Consider the following 16,908-nt stretch of genomic DNA (forward strand, 5'->3'; position numbering starts at 1 on the left):
AAAAGTTTTCTTACCCCTTAAAACTAAAAAGGCCTTGCGACCCCCTATCAAGCTTTGGTGATCCCTAGTGGGGGTCAGGACCCCCAGGTTGGGAACCTGTATTTTAGACCCTCAATTCTGATTGCAAAAATACAACAAAAACAAAACTTGGAAAACTGCCACTCAAGGCACAGTATTTGAAACTGCAAGTAACCATGGCAAAACCACTGATGCTTCACGCTACTCTCACGGTTGAAACTGAGCCAACAATGGGTTAAACAGATTACAAACTATTGAAACATAGCCTCTTTTATCCCTTTGGTCATGGTGTGATAATACACTTTGAAGTGTCCCAGAATAAGGAAATAATCATCCTCTCATACTGTGAAAGCTTGTTGTGCATCATTGCTTATTGTGACCTGGACTGCTGGTGCAAACACTCAGTGCAAACACTTTAAAAATGATGAGATGAGTCAAGAGTAACTCTCAAAATGTTGTTAAGTAGAGTATTTGCTTTGTAACACTTCAAACTGCACCCTCAGAAATGACCGCTAAGTGAAATCATCAACACCTGACCACAAACACCATGAGCTATTAGCTGCAGGGATATTGTATTATGAGGTGTTCATTTGTCCACTCTCTGTGCATCACCTGGTCTCTGAGGCGATCCGTCTCCTCCTGGTATTCAGCCAGCTGTTTCTTCCACTGCTCCACGCTGCTGTTGGCTTCCTCCAGTGCTTCCACCAGCTTGGAGTTACTGTCCTGCAGGGTGAAGAGTTCAGCCTCCAGGTTTATCTCACACACAGACCTGAGGGGACAGACGCAGAGACTTAACTTAAAGCAGGAATCATCTGTTTTCCTTGGTTCTGAGGAGGTTATCAGTATATCTGAGCCATTTTTTAAAATCAGAGCTTTCATATTTAACATATTCATTTGATCGATTGTTAATATGAAAAATATTGATTAGTGCAGCTTTTAAGACGTGATGCTGGTCGACTGTTACACTGTCAGAAAGAAGATTTGCTGATGAGGAAAATGCAGAGGATAATGAGGTAATGAAGTGAAACATTTATATCATGCTGCACCAGCTGTTAGGAGACATTTGATGTGACATTTACTTGATTTAAAGAGCAATGAGGTTTTCAGAGAAGTTTAACACAGAATCAGATTCATTCACAGACTTGTAAATTACCCTTAAATGTGACTTTTTATTACCTTTTTATTTTTTGACCTATAATTTTAATCATTTAAAGGGGACCTATTGTGCTCATTTTCAGGTTCATACTTGCATTTTGGGTTTCTTCTAGAACATGTTAAAATGATTTAATGTTTAAAAAAACACTTTATTTTCCTCATTCTGTCTGTGCTGGAACATCTGTATTCCTCCTCTGTCTCCGTTTTATCGCCTGTCTCTTAAAGACCCTGTCCCAAAAAAGTCCAGTCTGCTCTGATTGGTCTGTGTTTCCCAGTCTTGCATATCTCAGTGTCTCTGTACCGTCACTGCAGTTGGAACAATGACTGTAACTGAGTATAGCAGCACTTTCTACTATGAAAAATCAGCAATAAAAGCTTCTATAAGATCACAATCAAACTTGTTTCAGTAGGAATATCCTCATGAGACCCGAACTTTTGTTTTGTTTGCAATTTTAATTTTTCCTACCTATTTGGGATCAATCGGATCCAATAAGTATAAAAAAAAACTAAACATTGTCAGTGATAATTAAATCCAAATGTCTTCGAACAGTGTCAAGTAATTCATAATTAACAGTGTCTTATCTTGTTACTGTTGCTTTTGCCGGAAAGCTGCGAGCGTCTAGACACAGAGCCGGATTGGCGAGTTGATCCGAGGTGCCCAATTTTCTGCCTCGTAGGGTGGACATATTGGCAGAACCCTTTTAGTTTAAACAGACCGAGACGGCCTTCCGCAACGGGAGGGGCTGTTGAAGACTCATGGGAGGAGCTGTTGATGACGCCGCATGGGCGACCCACTCGTGGTGGATAAACAGTAAACAGCTGATAGCAGGAATTAGCGAGTAGCTAGTAGCAAGAGGGAAACGCAAACCTGACAGACACTGTAAAGATGAGCAACTGGGGAGACAAGGAATTGTGCGCCCTCCTTGCCCTCGCAAATGAAGAGGCCATTAATCGTCAGATAATGGGAACTGTGAAGGACAGGCCGACTTAAGAGAGAATCACCGAAGGACTGACCAGCCGCGGCTTCTCTCCCACGTCACTGTTTACGCCACACGCTGAGCAACACATTTTGTTACTTGCTCACGCCCCCCACTGCCCCGAAAAAGGCGCATTCTGTATAAACAAAAGCAGGTAGACAGCATTTTGCCGCACTCCCGATTTTGTTTTCATACTGCCAATGCTGAAAAAAGACTGATTGGGCTTTCCTGCAAATTTGGACAACTCCTATCTAAAAAGGGCTATAGGTTAGTGTACTGTGCTCTTATTACCACTAGATGGCACAAAAAAAGTGGGTCAAGTGGGACAACAAGTTAAGTAGAACGAAGTACAAGGTCAAGTCAACCCAAAATGTGACGTCCTCACACTAGGACACAGGGTCTCAGGGGGATATGATCCAAAATTGAGGAGAAATTTCAAACTTTGGGAAGCAAGAGGTTTTTCCTCACAGTGATTACTTTTACATATGATCACCTTATTATTTGAAATTTTCACTGTGTTTAATGTGAACATCCAACACTGCAATATTTTATATATGACAGAAGATAAGGAAAAGCATAAGAAGTCCCCTTTAAATATTCTCTCTCTCTTTGTCATTTCTCTTTTGTCATTCATGCTTACAATGCAATCCTGCACAAATCTTTTTATGAACTAATAAGTCCACCGTGGTTTCAGATGCTCCTGTCCTGCCCAGTTTAAAAAATATATAACACATTAGTCAGTGTGGTTTGTTTTCTGGGGTGTTTTTGTGTGCATTTTTTAAAACAATTTGGCTTATACCCTGCAAGAGAACGAACAGTGTGCTCCTTTTACAGTGGAGAATTACAGAGAACAGGGGGTGCTGTGGGGAGAAATAAACCAACACAGGGAGAGATGGATCAGGTTCTGTGTGACAGAAAAGGTCAGGATCCAGGTGGGATATTTAATAAACCAGAGAGCTATCACATAAGAAGATGCGGTTTAGGAAACAGAGTCTTTGTCATGACGACCAAACTAATGGCTTGGCAACCATAAAACTACTCACCATAGCAACAGGAAGAAAAAGCCTGCGTAGGCTTATGACAATCATAAAATGAAACTGTTGGGATAATAGGTTGTAAAGCAGCCGGGTATGAGTGTTTTTTCTGCTTCCTGGTCTCAGATGGAAGGTTGAGTGATCAATAATGGGCACCATAATGATGATAATTATGAGCTGCTAAATTCAGCGCCAGTCAGGCCTGGCTGATCTTAAGACATGGACACACACACACCGACACACACACTTTTTGTTTGATTGTCTCATTTCTGCTCTTCTAGCTTATCAACGCTATTAGCTTTCTTAAGAGCTGAAAGTGAGCTTTTCTTACACCCCAGAGCAGCCAGTCTGTGATGCTTCGGGTGAGTTGTTACCTCTCAGGAGAGCATTCATTCACTGCTGTTAAAGAAACTGTTTGTTTTTCGTGACTTTTAGTCTAGTACAAGTTAAGCACCAAAATCCCTGGCTCATCTGGTCCTAATAAACCCCAGCACTGCATGTCCTCCCTCTCTTCATACTCTGCTGCATACAACTAGCGCGTCCGGACAAATGCATGTATTTGAACTCTGCTCATGCATTTCATTGAGGTGAGCTCAAATGAACGACCTTGCCCAGGCACACAACTTATCTCTGCAAGAGGATGTTTACGTGGAAGTGTTTCAAATAGTAAGGTTTGAGTAAAAAAGCATGTGTTTGGGTATAAGCAGCATACAGCTGGATAAATGACACCTGGATTATACTGCACAAGTTGTGTGACTTTGTAAATGGATGCTTTGATATGCTGTTAAATGCTGCCCCGATTTACTCCAATTCATCAAGAACTTCTGTGTTTTTTGGATTCTTCGTTCACCATGGAGGCATATGAGTAAAACAAAGTTTTCTTCACAGATTCAGTGTAACACGGGTCAGTAACTGATAAACAAATGGTCACTGGGAGGGGTGAGGTATTTATTAGACTGCTGCAGTATCCCTTTTCACCTGCAGTAAGTGAAGTTTTTGGCCTGTCAAATATGAATACGATATAAAAACAACGTCGACATGCCTACAGCTTCTATTTTTTTTATATATACTTTATCAATCCCCCTGAGAGGAAATTAATTTTTTTCATTCTGTTATCAATTACACACAGGTCCGAAATACACATATGCACAAACAGGACCAACACATGCACTAAGTGCAGAGATGTCAGAGTGAGGGGCCCATGGACAGGCGCCCTGAGCGGTTTGGGGGGGGGGGTTGGTGCCTTGCTCAAGGGCACCTCAGCAGTGCCCAGGAGGTGAACTGGTACCTCTCCAACTACCAGTCCACGCTCCATACTTGGTCCGGATGGGGACTTGAACAGGCAACCCTCCAGTTCCCAACCCAAGTCCCTATGGACTGAGCTACTGAACTTGCTTACACAGAGCAACTACAGCAATCAAAAAAACAAAAAACAAAACAAAACAAAACAAAAAAACAGTTGGCACAGTTGTTGGCAAACAGTTAAAAATCCTGCAGTCATGGAGCAACATTATCATTCAGGAGTCGAGTTTCTGAAAATGTGGTGAATGTAAGTCCTAAATGAACTCTCTTTTAGCTCTGTTTTTGGTCTCTACCAACTCCTGAGGGAAGTATCTGTCTCTCTAGTTGCTAAATGGTCCACTATAGCCCAGTTTTCACTCAGCAGTACGGTACGGTACAGTTCAATTCAATTTGGTGTGCTTTTTTTCCCGTTTCTACTGTTGTGGATGGTACCAATGGAACCGTTCTGTACATCCCCATTTTTGGTCCCCCCTCTGTTGGGGTACCTAGCACACAGATCTGGTACTAAACACTGCTATGAAGTACAGTCGGACTTTAAACTACACTGGGTGACTGCCAGCAATGTTTGAACGTCGTTCCTGTTGACTCCGGCAACACTAAACCCCTGAGCTTACCTTAGAAGGACTAAATGCACAAACCTGCTATTTTTAAATATCCCATGGAGAGAGACTCTCACTGCAGCCTGTTTTATTTTGCTCTCAAAATGTCAGTGTGCAGCCTCATTCTGTGGATGATAAATGAGGTGCAGACTAATACAGGAGTGCTGGACGGAGCAGTGAGTGACAACAACCCTACCCATAGTTTGCAGTTGAAACGCTAGGGTCTAGGTACCATGTCTGAAGGGTTACTTGTGGTTCCAAAGGTACCATATCAAAAGTGTTAGATGGGCTTATGTTAACCAGATAGTTGCTAACTGTGTCTGCCTGTTGTTTGGCGCCTAGCAGGTCATGTAAAGTGAGATTTTAGAGCTGTTTCACTGATAACATATCCTATTGTGGCTGAAAACAATGCCACGAGAGCTCTGACAGTGAAAACTGTGAAGTAGCAGACCAGAGAGATAAACCATGATCTTTAACTTGATATAAATCGCTGAAAATATCACTTAGCATAGCACTTTAAATTTGGATTCACTGTGGCTACAGCATCTCAGTCAGTAGGAATGTGGCGCTCCTCTGTGCTTCAGCCACACCTTAGTGAAACACAAATATTTCCGGTTTACAAAATATTTTTTTATTTCCTGCTGTCAGTTATGTGTCACCTTTATCAAACAGCAGCTCAAAAAGAACCCCCTCAGTTGTAGTGTGGGTACCAGCTCGGCTCTCTGGATGGATAACAGTATGTGTTGTTTGTACAGTAAATCCAGAGTCCTGTCTCTACAAAACTTGTTCCCTGTGCCAATGAGGTCATGTTTTCAGCTTTGTTTGTCAAAGGAATATCTCAAAAACCTGTGAACAGCTTTCAGTGAATTCTGGTGAAAAGTTGGACCATATGGGCTAGAGGAAAAATGAGAAAAGTTTGTTCCTGCTATTTTCTCATGATCTAATAAAATCACTTGAAACACTTATGAAAAAGCATTGTGATACAAACATTTCATAAATATTGTCAAATTGTGAAGCCTTAGCAGAGTATTCACTCTTTAAATGCTCTTATAATCGTTGCGAGGACAGGCTTTTAGTAAATTTCCTTCACTATACAGAGCTCAACAAAGTGCTCGGGGTATTTCCATCTGCTCACATAGCCAAGCTCAGGGTTAGAGACGGGATTACAACCTTTGTAGTAAACTTTCTGAACTCTACCAGATAACATTTCCATTCCAGCACTCCCACACACTCACATCTGCTGCTCTCTCCGTTGTTTTCTATCAATGCGTGCTTTATGTCTCTGTGTTTTGTGTATTATTGCTATAGACTGTTGTTTTTATGGTGTATGTGTTGCTGCAAGCCAAATATTCTTTCATAGACATCAGAAGCTCCGAGCATAACATTTTACTGCATGATGTCCTTCGCTTTCTGTTCCTCATGTTTTTGTCTCTCTGCCTTGTGTTGTCAAATAAATATCCAAAATAAAATCTAAGTGTGTTGTCGGATGATTGTTATAGCTGCACTAGAATAAAAGTTTTTTTTCATCTATATTATATTGAGCAAAAAGAAGAACATAAAAAAAAAACATCAGTGAGACATATTTAAACAGTCCTCATGATGGAAATGTTCCTGTGTCTCTTGATTTGAACAGATCACACTGAACATACCATGTGATGTACAGCGATCTACAGATACAGTTGATCGTGGGAGTGCACCAGCTTATATAATGTTGTGCTCCCTCTGAGAGGAAAAGAAAGCTAACATTCGCCTTATAATTATGAATTTATTATATTGATTAGAGTGGTCTGGAATGTTTGAAGGATTACTGCATAGAAGCTGTTTTGATGCACGAGCAGCATGTCGAATGAAAATAAAAATTTTAAAGTCTCCTAAAGTGCTTTTAATGAGATCCTCTCAAGGTCTGAGCACACGTTCTGATCATTTCAATTTATTAATGTAAAACTATAAGGCGGTGGTGGAAAGTAACCAAACACATGTACTCAACTGTACTACTACAGTCTGACATTACATTATTTTCCATCTACTTCACTACATCCCAACGAGGAAATATTGTATGTTTCACTCCACTACATTTATTTGACTGATACAGTTACTAGGTACTTGTTAAAATTAAAAAAAACACATGATATGCTTACACCTAGTAGCATGCAAAGTATCAAGTTGGCTCCACATTGACAAACTACAACATTATATTGCTCTTACATGTATTCACTATTGATAGAAACAAAATAATGTCATTTTCTATGATGATATAACACTTTGAAATGAGACATTGTGCATTATGGGTACTTCTACTTTTGATTATTTAAAAGGTATACTATGTGAAACTGAGAGTAAAAGCAAACCACAGATTCACTCCTTTGGCATTTCACCTTAATATATTTGCGTTTTTTGCACAGTGTCTCTGGAAATCCAGACTCAAATCTAAAAAGACTTTGAGTCTGGCCCTCACCAATACACCCTTCCTACCCAAGGGGTGGCACTAACTGAGGTATTTCAAATGTCGCCACACGGAATTGGATAGCACCATGGCCAATCAGAGCAAAACACAAGGTGACGTATTCATTGCACTAAGCCCCATTGGTTTGCTGACCAGTGGGGCTAACTGATACATTATGCTTTTGCTGTATCCCATCGGCAAAACAGCAAAAACGTCCTTCCTGGAAACGAAGGCTTCTAGGGCAGTCTTCTGTTCCTCTCCCAAGGAAAAAGATAAGTGTAGTTGGCTTAGCGTCTCTTCCAAAGCTAAACTGAATGGACGCGGTCCTTCAGCAGCTGCCATCCTGGCTATTTAGTTTTCGACTCCTACGGCGCAGCGTTGTCTTCATCATGTTATGCCCACCCAGAGCCCGCCTCTGTCAGATAGACTGATCTGACTGGTCCGATTGGTGATTCAGCGGGCTCTGCTCATCAGGGCCAGATTCCTGTGCAGTGCAAATTCGAATTTGCTAGGGGCGGGGCATCTGGATTTCCAGGTTAGCAAAGCATATCTTTACATACATTTTGCTAATAACACTTTTGTGCTTTTACTAGCCCTGCTTAAAATTGGCCAATTTCAATGTTAAATTCTGGAAAGCAGATTAAATAAGTGCACAGAATCTAATATTCATACAGATCAGACCAGGTTTATCAACAACAGATTCTATTTTTTAAGCTCAGAAAAAATGTCAGCATTACACATTTGATAAATCATCAAGACAAGCCATTTCGTGCCTTGATGCTGAAAAGGCTTTGGACCAGGTTGAGTGGAGGCATTTACTCAGAGTTCTGGAGAGGTTTGGTCTCGGTGCTTATTTTTTTTGGCTTTTTTGCCTTTAATGTATAGGACAGAGTGAAATGGGGCGAGAGAGAGAGCGGGGGGTGACATGCAGTAAATGGTTGCAAGCCAGACTCGAACCTGCGACCACTGCATCGAGGCATCGCCTCTGTACATGGGGCGCTGGCACTATCCACTACGCTACTGACGCCCCTGGTCTTGGTGCTTCTTTCAGTCTCTGGGTGCACTTGATATTTTCTAATCCTGCTGCCTCCATCCTCACAAATCAGGATAAATTGTCTCCCCTTTCCTCTCAGCAGGGCTGAACCCTTTCGCTGCTTCTCTTTGCCTTGGCCATTGGGCCTCTGGCAATCAGCATAAAGGAGCACACACTTATCAAGCCTGTAACACTGGGTGGGGGGAGACCACATGATTTTACTTTACGTTGATGACATTGTGCTCTTTGTATGTGACTCCGAACAATCTGTCCCCATCCAATCCAGTGACTCTTTTAGAGAAGACTCAGGTTACACCATAAACTGTCAGAAAAGTGACCTTATCTCACTTACAGCAAACCTGGATCCTCAATTTCTGAATACCACTGAATTAAGAATAGCCTCATATTGTATGAAGTATTTGGGCATTAAATTATCCAAATGTCCCAGGACTCTTGACTTTTTAAATCAATTTCACTGAAAGGTTGAACAAGTTAAAAGAGAATATTGTTGCTGTTAAGATGGTTTCCCTGCTGAGATTTCTGTACTTATTTCAGAATATCTTTATTTTCATCCCTAGATTTTACTTTAAGTCAATTGACTCTGTAGTTATGCCATTAATTTGGGGATATAAAGCAAATAGAACCTCAAAAGGCCACCTTCAGAAACCCAGGGAATATGGTGGCCTGGGGTTACCATGTTTTTACCATCAGAGTCATGATATACTGGCAGTATGTATTTGAACGAGGAGAAAGATCTAACCTTTTCTCAGTGGCTGCCTGTTAAAAAAAAACAAAAAACTTGCCCTTAAGACGTTCTCTCTTGCTCTTCTTTTTCTCATTATCTACACCTCCTGCCACTTTCACAGAGAACCGCTTTACACTGTCAAACGCTCAGACAATCTGGCACCAAATTAGGAAATTCTGTGAGCTTCCAAAAACATCAATACACGCTCCAATTTGGCACAACCATGCATTCTCTTCATCTTTTTCAGATGTTGCCTTTAGAGAAAGGACCAAAAAAGGAATAGTCATTATAAAAAGATCTCTACACAAGCAGACATTTTCAACATCGTTTGATCAACTATTATCAAAACTCTCACTGTTCAAAACTAGATTCTTTAGAAATAATGCTTGACAAGACATTCTGTCCTTTGAATTCCCACCTGAAGACAATCCAATACTCAGACTTTTGCTGCCCCCCCCCCCTCCCCAGAAGCTAAAAACCGTACTGCGTCTTTCCTGCAAATCTTTTCAAACAAATTAGGAGAACCCATGACTAAAATAAAACACTGAAACTAATAATGACATTTGGAACAAAGCACTAATAAGAACAAAACCTTGTTCTGTTAAATCTAGGCTACAACTGATCCATATCAAAGTTACACATAATCTACATGACTAAGGCTAGACTGCACACATTTTCCTTGATCTATCACCTTTATGCAATAGATGCAACAGATGCTGAGATAGATAGATGCTGAGAGTATTTACATAATTTTTGGTGTCTTTTGTTTCAATATTATTCTAATGTCTTAAAGGTTACTTTAACTCCTGACTCGGTAACAGCTCTGCTTGGACATTCCACAACATTGGAAAAGCCGGACCATAACACCCGCTCAGTCTTGGTTTATGGCATGTTAATTTCCAAGAGATGCATATAACTCTGGAAATCTGACTCCCCAGTTTGAAACCTGTTTGAGAGAACTTATAGCTGTCTTTCATGTAGAGAGGCTGAGATATGATTTGTCTTGTAATCTCTGGACATTCTACAGCACACTGAACCCAGTGCTACAGTACATAAAGGACCAACAGACCTACCCACCAGGTGTCAGGTGTTTCTCAAAGATAGCAGTGAAGATGTGTAAAAACTGTTGACAATACTGCCCTAATGTCATGGCTTGTCATAAAGTAACTATGGGCACTAAGCTTTCTTTTCTTCAGACAATAGGCCTGTGATCAGAAGCATGAGGTATAAACGCCCTTCTGAAGTAAAGAAAACATTGTCATTACCCTTCAGACAACATCTTCTTCACCCTCTCCTTCTCAGCCGTCAGCTGCACCTCGGCGCTCTTGCTGCGAAATAGTTTTTCCTCGCCCGGCCCATTGACTGTGAGCAGCGGTGGAGAATGGCGGTCCTCCGATAACTGCTGAAACAAAAGGGAGGAGAACAGAAACAGGACATTGCCTCTATTTTAAAGCTGAAATGAAATCAATAGCAGCCCTGTTAACGCAGCATTAGTTTCATTCTGTATTAGCACCTTTAGTGTAAGTGATGAAAACTAGAAAGGAAAATATGTTTCTTGTAGTTGTTTGGGGTTATTGTGTAAATCCTAATTAACTACCCTGCAGTTTCCCAACAGCAGACCAGAGTCCTCTAATAGAAAGAGCCCATCATTTAGAGGACAAGAGCACTTAACAGGGTACAACCGGCACTTTTTGTCTGCACTACATTATTTTATTCAGAGTGGGTGATCTAAATGCAGCTATGGAAAGTAACTAAGTACATTTAATTAAGCACTGTTCTGAAGTACAATTCTGGGATTATACTTGAGTACTACATTCTGAACACAGGATTTTTTACTTGCAACAGATAATTCCTGCACTGTGGTATTTCTACTTTTACTTAAAAGGTCCAGTGTGTAGGATTTAGTAGCATCTAGTGGTGAGGTTGCAGAACTTTCTCCCGTGTGCTCATCGTGTAGGAGAACTACTGTGGTTGACGCCAAAACGCAAATGGCCCTATCTAGAGCTAGTGTTTGATTTGGCAGTTATGGGCCACTGGAGAAACAACACGGTGGACTGCATGGAAGAGGACCTGCTCCTTAGATATAAATGGATCATTCTAAGGTAACAAAAACACAACAATTCTTATTTTCAGGTGATTATACACAAAAAACAGACTTATGAATATAATCCATTTGTTCCAATAGATGCCCCTTAATCCTACACACTGAACCTTTAAGTACAGGATTTCTTCTTCCACCGCTGTTTAAACAAAATTAAAAATGTTCCAATATGCTGACATACCCTTTGACAAAAATTATTGATTGACTACTGATACAAGATTAAGTACAGATAATTAGATATTGGCCCAGAGGTTCAGGCCTGAGCTGGTGACAGGTCTATTACTATCTCTAAATCCAGACCTGTCATCAAAACAAAACGGGCGAGACACCGCAGCGGGACAGGACAGAGCTCAACCTGTCAGAGCCTGATATGTTCCATCTGGGCTCCTGTAAACAGGCTCCATGCAGAGCGAGCAGCCATGTGTGGAGCCCAGCTGCCTTCTCTTCATGCAGCCTAAGAGATATGATTGGACACTGATTCAACAGGAAATGACTGAAGTACAGTTCCTCGCTGCAAGCGTTCATCTGGTGTCTGTAAAAAATGTGCACATGCTGGTAATCCTGCTGTAATGTGTGTGTCTGTTGAGATATCACTGCACATCTGGCAATAGACTCACAGCATTGCAGGTTTCACTCGGTACCAAAATACTAGTGTAATTATAGGTTCATTTTGGCACCTGACCTACATTATCAGTCTTAATCTTTTTACTAAAAGCTATTAGTTTTAGTTACAATTTGGTCATGTCATTGTAAACTTTATTAAAAGAAAAAAAAAAGATAATAATATTATAAGAAAGATCTTCAAAGATCATCTCAAAACAATCTCACCAAAAGCCCCATTTCCACAGAGCAGTACGGTACGGTACATTTCAGTTTGGTACGCGTTTTTTCCGTTTCCACTGTGAACAGTTGTGGATGGTACCAATGGAACCATTCCACACGGTCCCCATTTTTGGTCCCCTTTCTGCTGGGGTACCTAGCACACAGATCTGGTAATAAAAAGTGGAGCTGTGAACACTGCAGTCTGTTGATTGTTCAATAGCGGACGGTCACTCTGCTCAGAGCCGAGTCGTGGTTGGTTTTGAGGCTCATGTAACCTCTGTTCATACCGTGGAGAGTTACATGTATTAGTGGACTGTGACTATAAAAAGAAAGGATGTTTTGCTGCCTCTTGCAGCAGCTGGAGTCAGAGAAAAAAATAACTTAATTCACTGGGCCGACTGTCGGCGACTTTTAAGTTGGAATGTTAACTTGCAATGTTACTCAATGAGGTGACGACCTGAATAAATCAGCACACCGCACACCATTTAACTTTAACAACGTTGACCATCACTTTAGTTTTTATTGTCTCTCTTGGATGACAAACACTTTTAGTAATGAGTGGATCTTCAAGTGTTTACATATATTAATTTCGAACGGGCTATGTGAACTGCATATATCCCAATACTCACCTGGAGAAAAAAAAAAAGCGCTGTGGATCGTCGTTCCTGTGGGCTCCGACAACACTAAACTCCCGAGCTTGCCTTAGAAGGTCCAAATGCACAAACCAGCTATTTTTAAATATCCCATGGAGAGAGACTCTCACTGCAGCCTGTTTTATTTTGTTCTGAAAATGTCCGCTTGCAACCTCGTTCTGTGGATGATAAACGAGGTGCAGACTTACATCTGTGTCACAGGTAATGAGGAAATACAATGAGTGCTGGACGGATCAGTGAGTGACAATAACCCCGCTCACATTATAGTACTGTTTACAATGGAAACTCTAGGGTCTAGGTACCATGTCTGTAGGGTTACTTTTTGTTCCAAAACCTACCATATCCGAAGTATTTGGTGAAAACGGGGCTTAAATGTCAGTTGAGTGGCTGTTCTGTAGCTTTTCTTCACATCACATAGTCTTTCTCAGCAGATGTAGAATTGCAGATGTCCACATTTTCATTTCTATCTGAGCACTTCTTGTAAATCGTCATCCTGTTGTATACTAAATTTTATATTTTACAGCTGTATTTTACCAATTAAGATAATCTTGTTTCAGTTAATTCAGATTTTACAAGATGATGTTTCATTTTCATTCATGCCTTTTCTTATCAAGTTGCACTTTTTATGAATCCATGAAACAATAGGTCAAGCATCCAGATACTGTAGTTTTGATTGAGCTGATTTTAACAATAGATTAACTTTATGATACATTTATTACTAATAATACAGTGATATACAGGGGCTCGAATGTAATGAGGTTTCTATCATTTGTTTTGTTGGGAACTAAATAATCAGTGATCCATGTGACTGGTTTCTTTTTTATTTGTTTAGATGCCAGTAAAACCAGAAGCACCATCATATCACTAATACAAGTAACTACTGACTCGTACATGATTGTCGATATTAACTCATGAGGTTAGCGTGAAAGTTAGAATCAGCATTTTGATGTAGAGATTAGGGCTACAAACAATACAGTTTGTGTCTCACATATCGCACCAGTGACCTTTAGTTTGATCACTGAATGGATCTGCAACTTTAATACAAGAAGGTTCAACTCGTTCCTTGTTTGCAGCCTGGTTACTACAGCTGGACATGAAGTTATTTGGGAACAGATGTAGCCAAAAGGTGATTTATGAGTGAAGTAAACAGCTCTACTTGCAACATAAAAGTCAGCAGTCTTTGCCTTTGCTCTCTTTTTTTCTTACCTCATTAAAAGTATCCAGTGCAGTATAAAATACAGGTTAAATGAGAAAAGCCATTTATCGTCCTCTCGTGTCAAATGGATACTTTGAGTATGACATTACAGCATGCAGATGGCTTGACTCCAGCCTGGCACAGTCAAGTCTGACCAATCTGCTTTGATATTTTCCTTCCCTGCTGCCCAGAAATGGGTTCAAGCTTCCTTTCACACAGTTTTGTGAACCATTTTCCTCAGTTTGAGGCTGTGGGCTATGACGCTGAAAGAAAACACTGAAAGAACGTCTCTTCTTTAAAAGCTTGCAGATGAATTAGCTTGTGCACATTTCTTTACCCCGTCCCCTTCTTTCTTCTTCTCTCTGCGTGGTAACCTAAACCTGAACCTGTAACCGACCAAGTGCCTCGATGCAGCATTAAAACCCTGCACTTATTGGAGAAAAATCTTGTATTATTAATCTGAGCGAGCCTGAGTGTATTCCCCTGAGGACGATGGCTTATTATCTATAGCTGAGCAGCTCTCTGTCTGACCCTATGTATGGATATGGATAAAACACAGCCGACTCAGAGCCGTGTCCAGAGGAAGGAGCTCGAAAACGTGAAAAATCAAAGCTGAGACAACTCCAGTCCGACCCCAAAGCCAACGGATCGGCTGTGCGTACCTCTGAATAATTTATGCTATGGATCATGTTTAAGTCATAAATGGTATTACAAATTTACAGCAGTTTTTCCGTATGTTGTTCGCTAACAGGCTGAGTGGAAACAAGGCAGAGACACTAGAGCACAAGCCCGTGACCACGACTAATTAGGCAGAGTTCAAAGGAATTTTCACATTTAAAGGACAATTCTGCGCACTGTCTGTTCCCAGGGGAGGTGCTCAGTCTGGATCTCCTCAATGCTGATGAAACAAATTCAGATGAACTTTGCTGCACATTGCCTCATTTTGTGCATCTTCGATAAAATGAGCAGATCAAATTTTATGTTGCTGTTGCCGTCGTTAACAAAGCTTTTACTGTTTTGTAGCAAACGCAAGCTGTGCTTTGAAGCTAAATTTGCTCTGAAGTCAACTTTGATCAGACTCCAGATGAATTATTGAGTGTGATAGTCCGTGCAACGCTGAGACGCATGACTATGAACACCGCAGTTGCTCAGACAAAAGAAGATGGTTGTCTTTGTGTTGCTTTTTGATTGTGGGGTGGAGTGTGTGTGTGTGTGTGTGTGTGTGTGTGTGTGTGTGTGTGTGTGTGTGTTTTCACGCACCTGGGAGAGCTGAGAGATGAACATGTCCCATGATGCATCAGGGAGATGGAGAGGAAAGAGGCAGATGAGGAGAAACAGAAAAAATTGTTGTTAGATAATTAAAACCATAGCGTTATTTTGACCACACAGTGTTCCATCCTGTGCTCATGAAAGCTTCACCATTCACTGTTTTCCACTTTGTTTGATCTTTGTTTCTGCACAGGTACTGATTCATTTTAGATAGATAGAGATAGACAGACAATAAGTTACATATAATAAAAGAGGTTTGTTTGGAGTGAACGGAAGAAGCAGAGGGTCCTCAGTAGGAGCAGTGACTGTAACTGAAGGCTGAACAAAGAAGACTAAGTGTATCAAAAGAGGAGGTCACAGTCCCGCCCACATTTTTTTAAGTGACATGTGACCCCTGGGAAATGAGCGGCAAGCACTCAGCAACAACAATACAGATGCAGATTCAACAAATTCATGTTTTCCTCTTCGTTATTTTATCACCAACAATGTGAAATATAATTAAAAAAACATAAAATCCAATAAAAACCATCCACATGGACACGATCTGCAAAATAATTATGCACATGTGAAAATGTGTGTTGTATTTTAAACTCCAGAGCAGCAGCTAAAAAAACTTTTCAGGGGCCCCCGGAGGAGGGTCACCTTGTAATCGATGGAAATCCCAGATACTTTAAATATTCAACAGCTTTCCTGAGAGCTTTCGTCATGACGTCTCTGCGCCACTGTTCGTCTTAAGTACATCTACACTGTTTACTTATTTATCCCAGCATCCGTCCATTTGCTCTCTCGGCTTCAGAAAAGCTCCTGTTTCTACACCCCGTGTTTCACACACCTGATTTATTTATTCATGTGTCCATGCATCAGAGTGTACATGCTTGGGCTTCCCTTGAAGTACCTGTCCTCCTGACTACACAACACAAAAGACACACACACACACACACACACACACACACACACAAAGACACACACACACACACACCTCTTTTGCGAGTTTTAATGCCAAGTCTGTGGTTTAAAATATTGATGACTGGCATTTCTCTTTGCCTCTCTGCCTCTGCATAGATACCATGCATGGGAGGAGATAGCCAAGGAGAAAAGCTCCAATCAGCAGGCGCAAACAAATGACAGCTGTTACCTGTCAGCGGAGAGAAACTGGCTCTGAGTCCTGCTGTGTTTACACTGTTGTTTGGATGATTTATGTGCAGTAATGTCAGTTCTTCTACAGCCCTCTTGACATTTATTTACTTCACTGTGTGGCTCAGTGGTCCCGACCTTTTCATTGTCTGACAAGCACCACAGCCCTGCATCTGAGCTCATTAACACCATACGTCGTCTTCTTAATGCATTTATTTGAACATACTCTAAACACAGTTAATCCTATTAATTGTAAAGATGGATGCTGTTACAATAATTTGTTCATACAAAACACAATGGTCCTGGAATTCTGAATGCTTGGGCTTTTGTTAAGTTTGCATTTGTAGGCTACTACTACCACTTAGACTGACAGAAGATGGACATTTCAGCTTTTTATCCATTACTAGTCCATACCCATTGGTAGCTTT

At 40.9% G+C, this 16,908-nt stretch overlaps 1 protein-coding gene across 1 annotated transcript in view; it reads right to left on the minus strand.

Annotated features, from left to right (window-relative positions):
• LOC125896213 (homer protein homolog 3-like) overlaps nucleotides 1–16,908 on the minus strand; it is a 77,350-nt gene that overhangs the window by 16,874 nt on the left and 43,568 nt on the right. Inside the window, 3 exon segments of the mRNA XM_049588607.1 lie at nucleotides 631–787; nucleotides 10,572–10,708; nucleotides 15,338–15,346. Coding sequence (XP_049444564.1) covers nucleotides 631–787; nucleotides 10,572–10,708; nucleotides 15,338–15,346 — 303 coding nt within the window.

The sequence above is a fragment of the Epinephelus fuscoguttatus genome, linkage group LG10, assembly GCF_011397635.1.
Source record: "Epinephelus fuscoguttatus linkage group LG10, E.fuscoguttatus.final_Chr_v1".
Classification (NCBI taxonomy): domain Eukaryota; kingdom Metazoa; phylum Chordata; class Actinopteri; order Perciformes; family Serranidae; genus Epinephelus; species Epinephelus fuscoguttatus.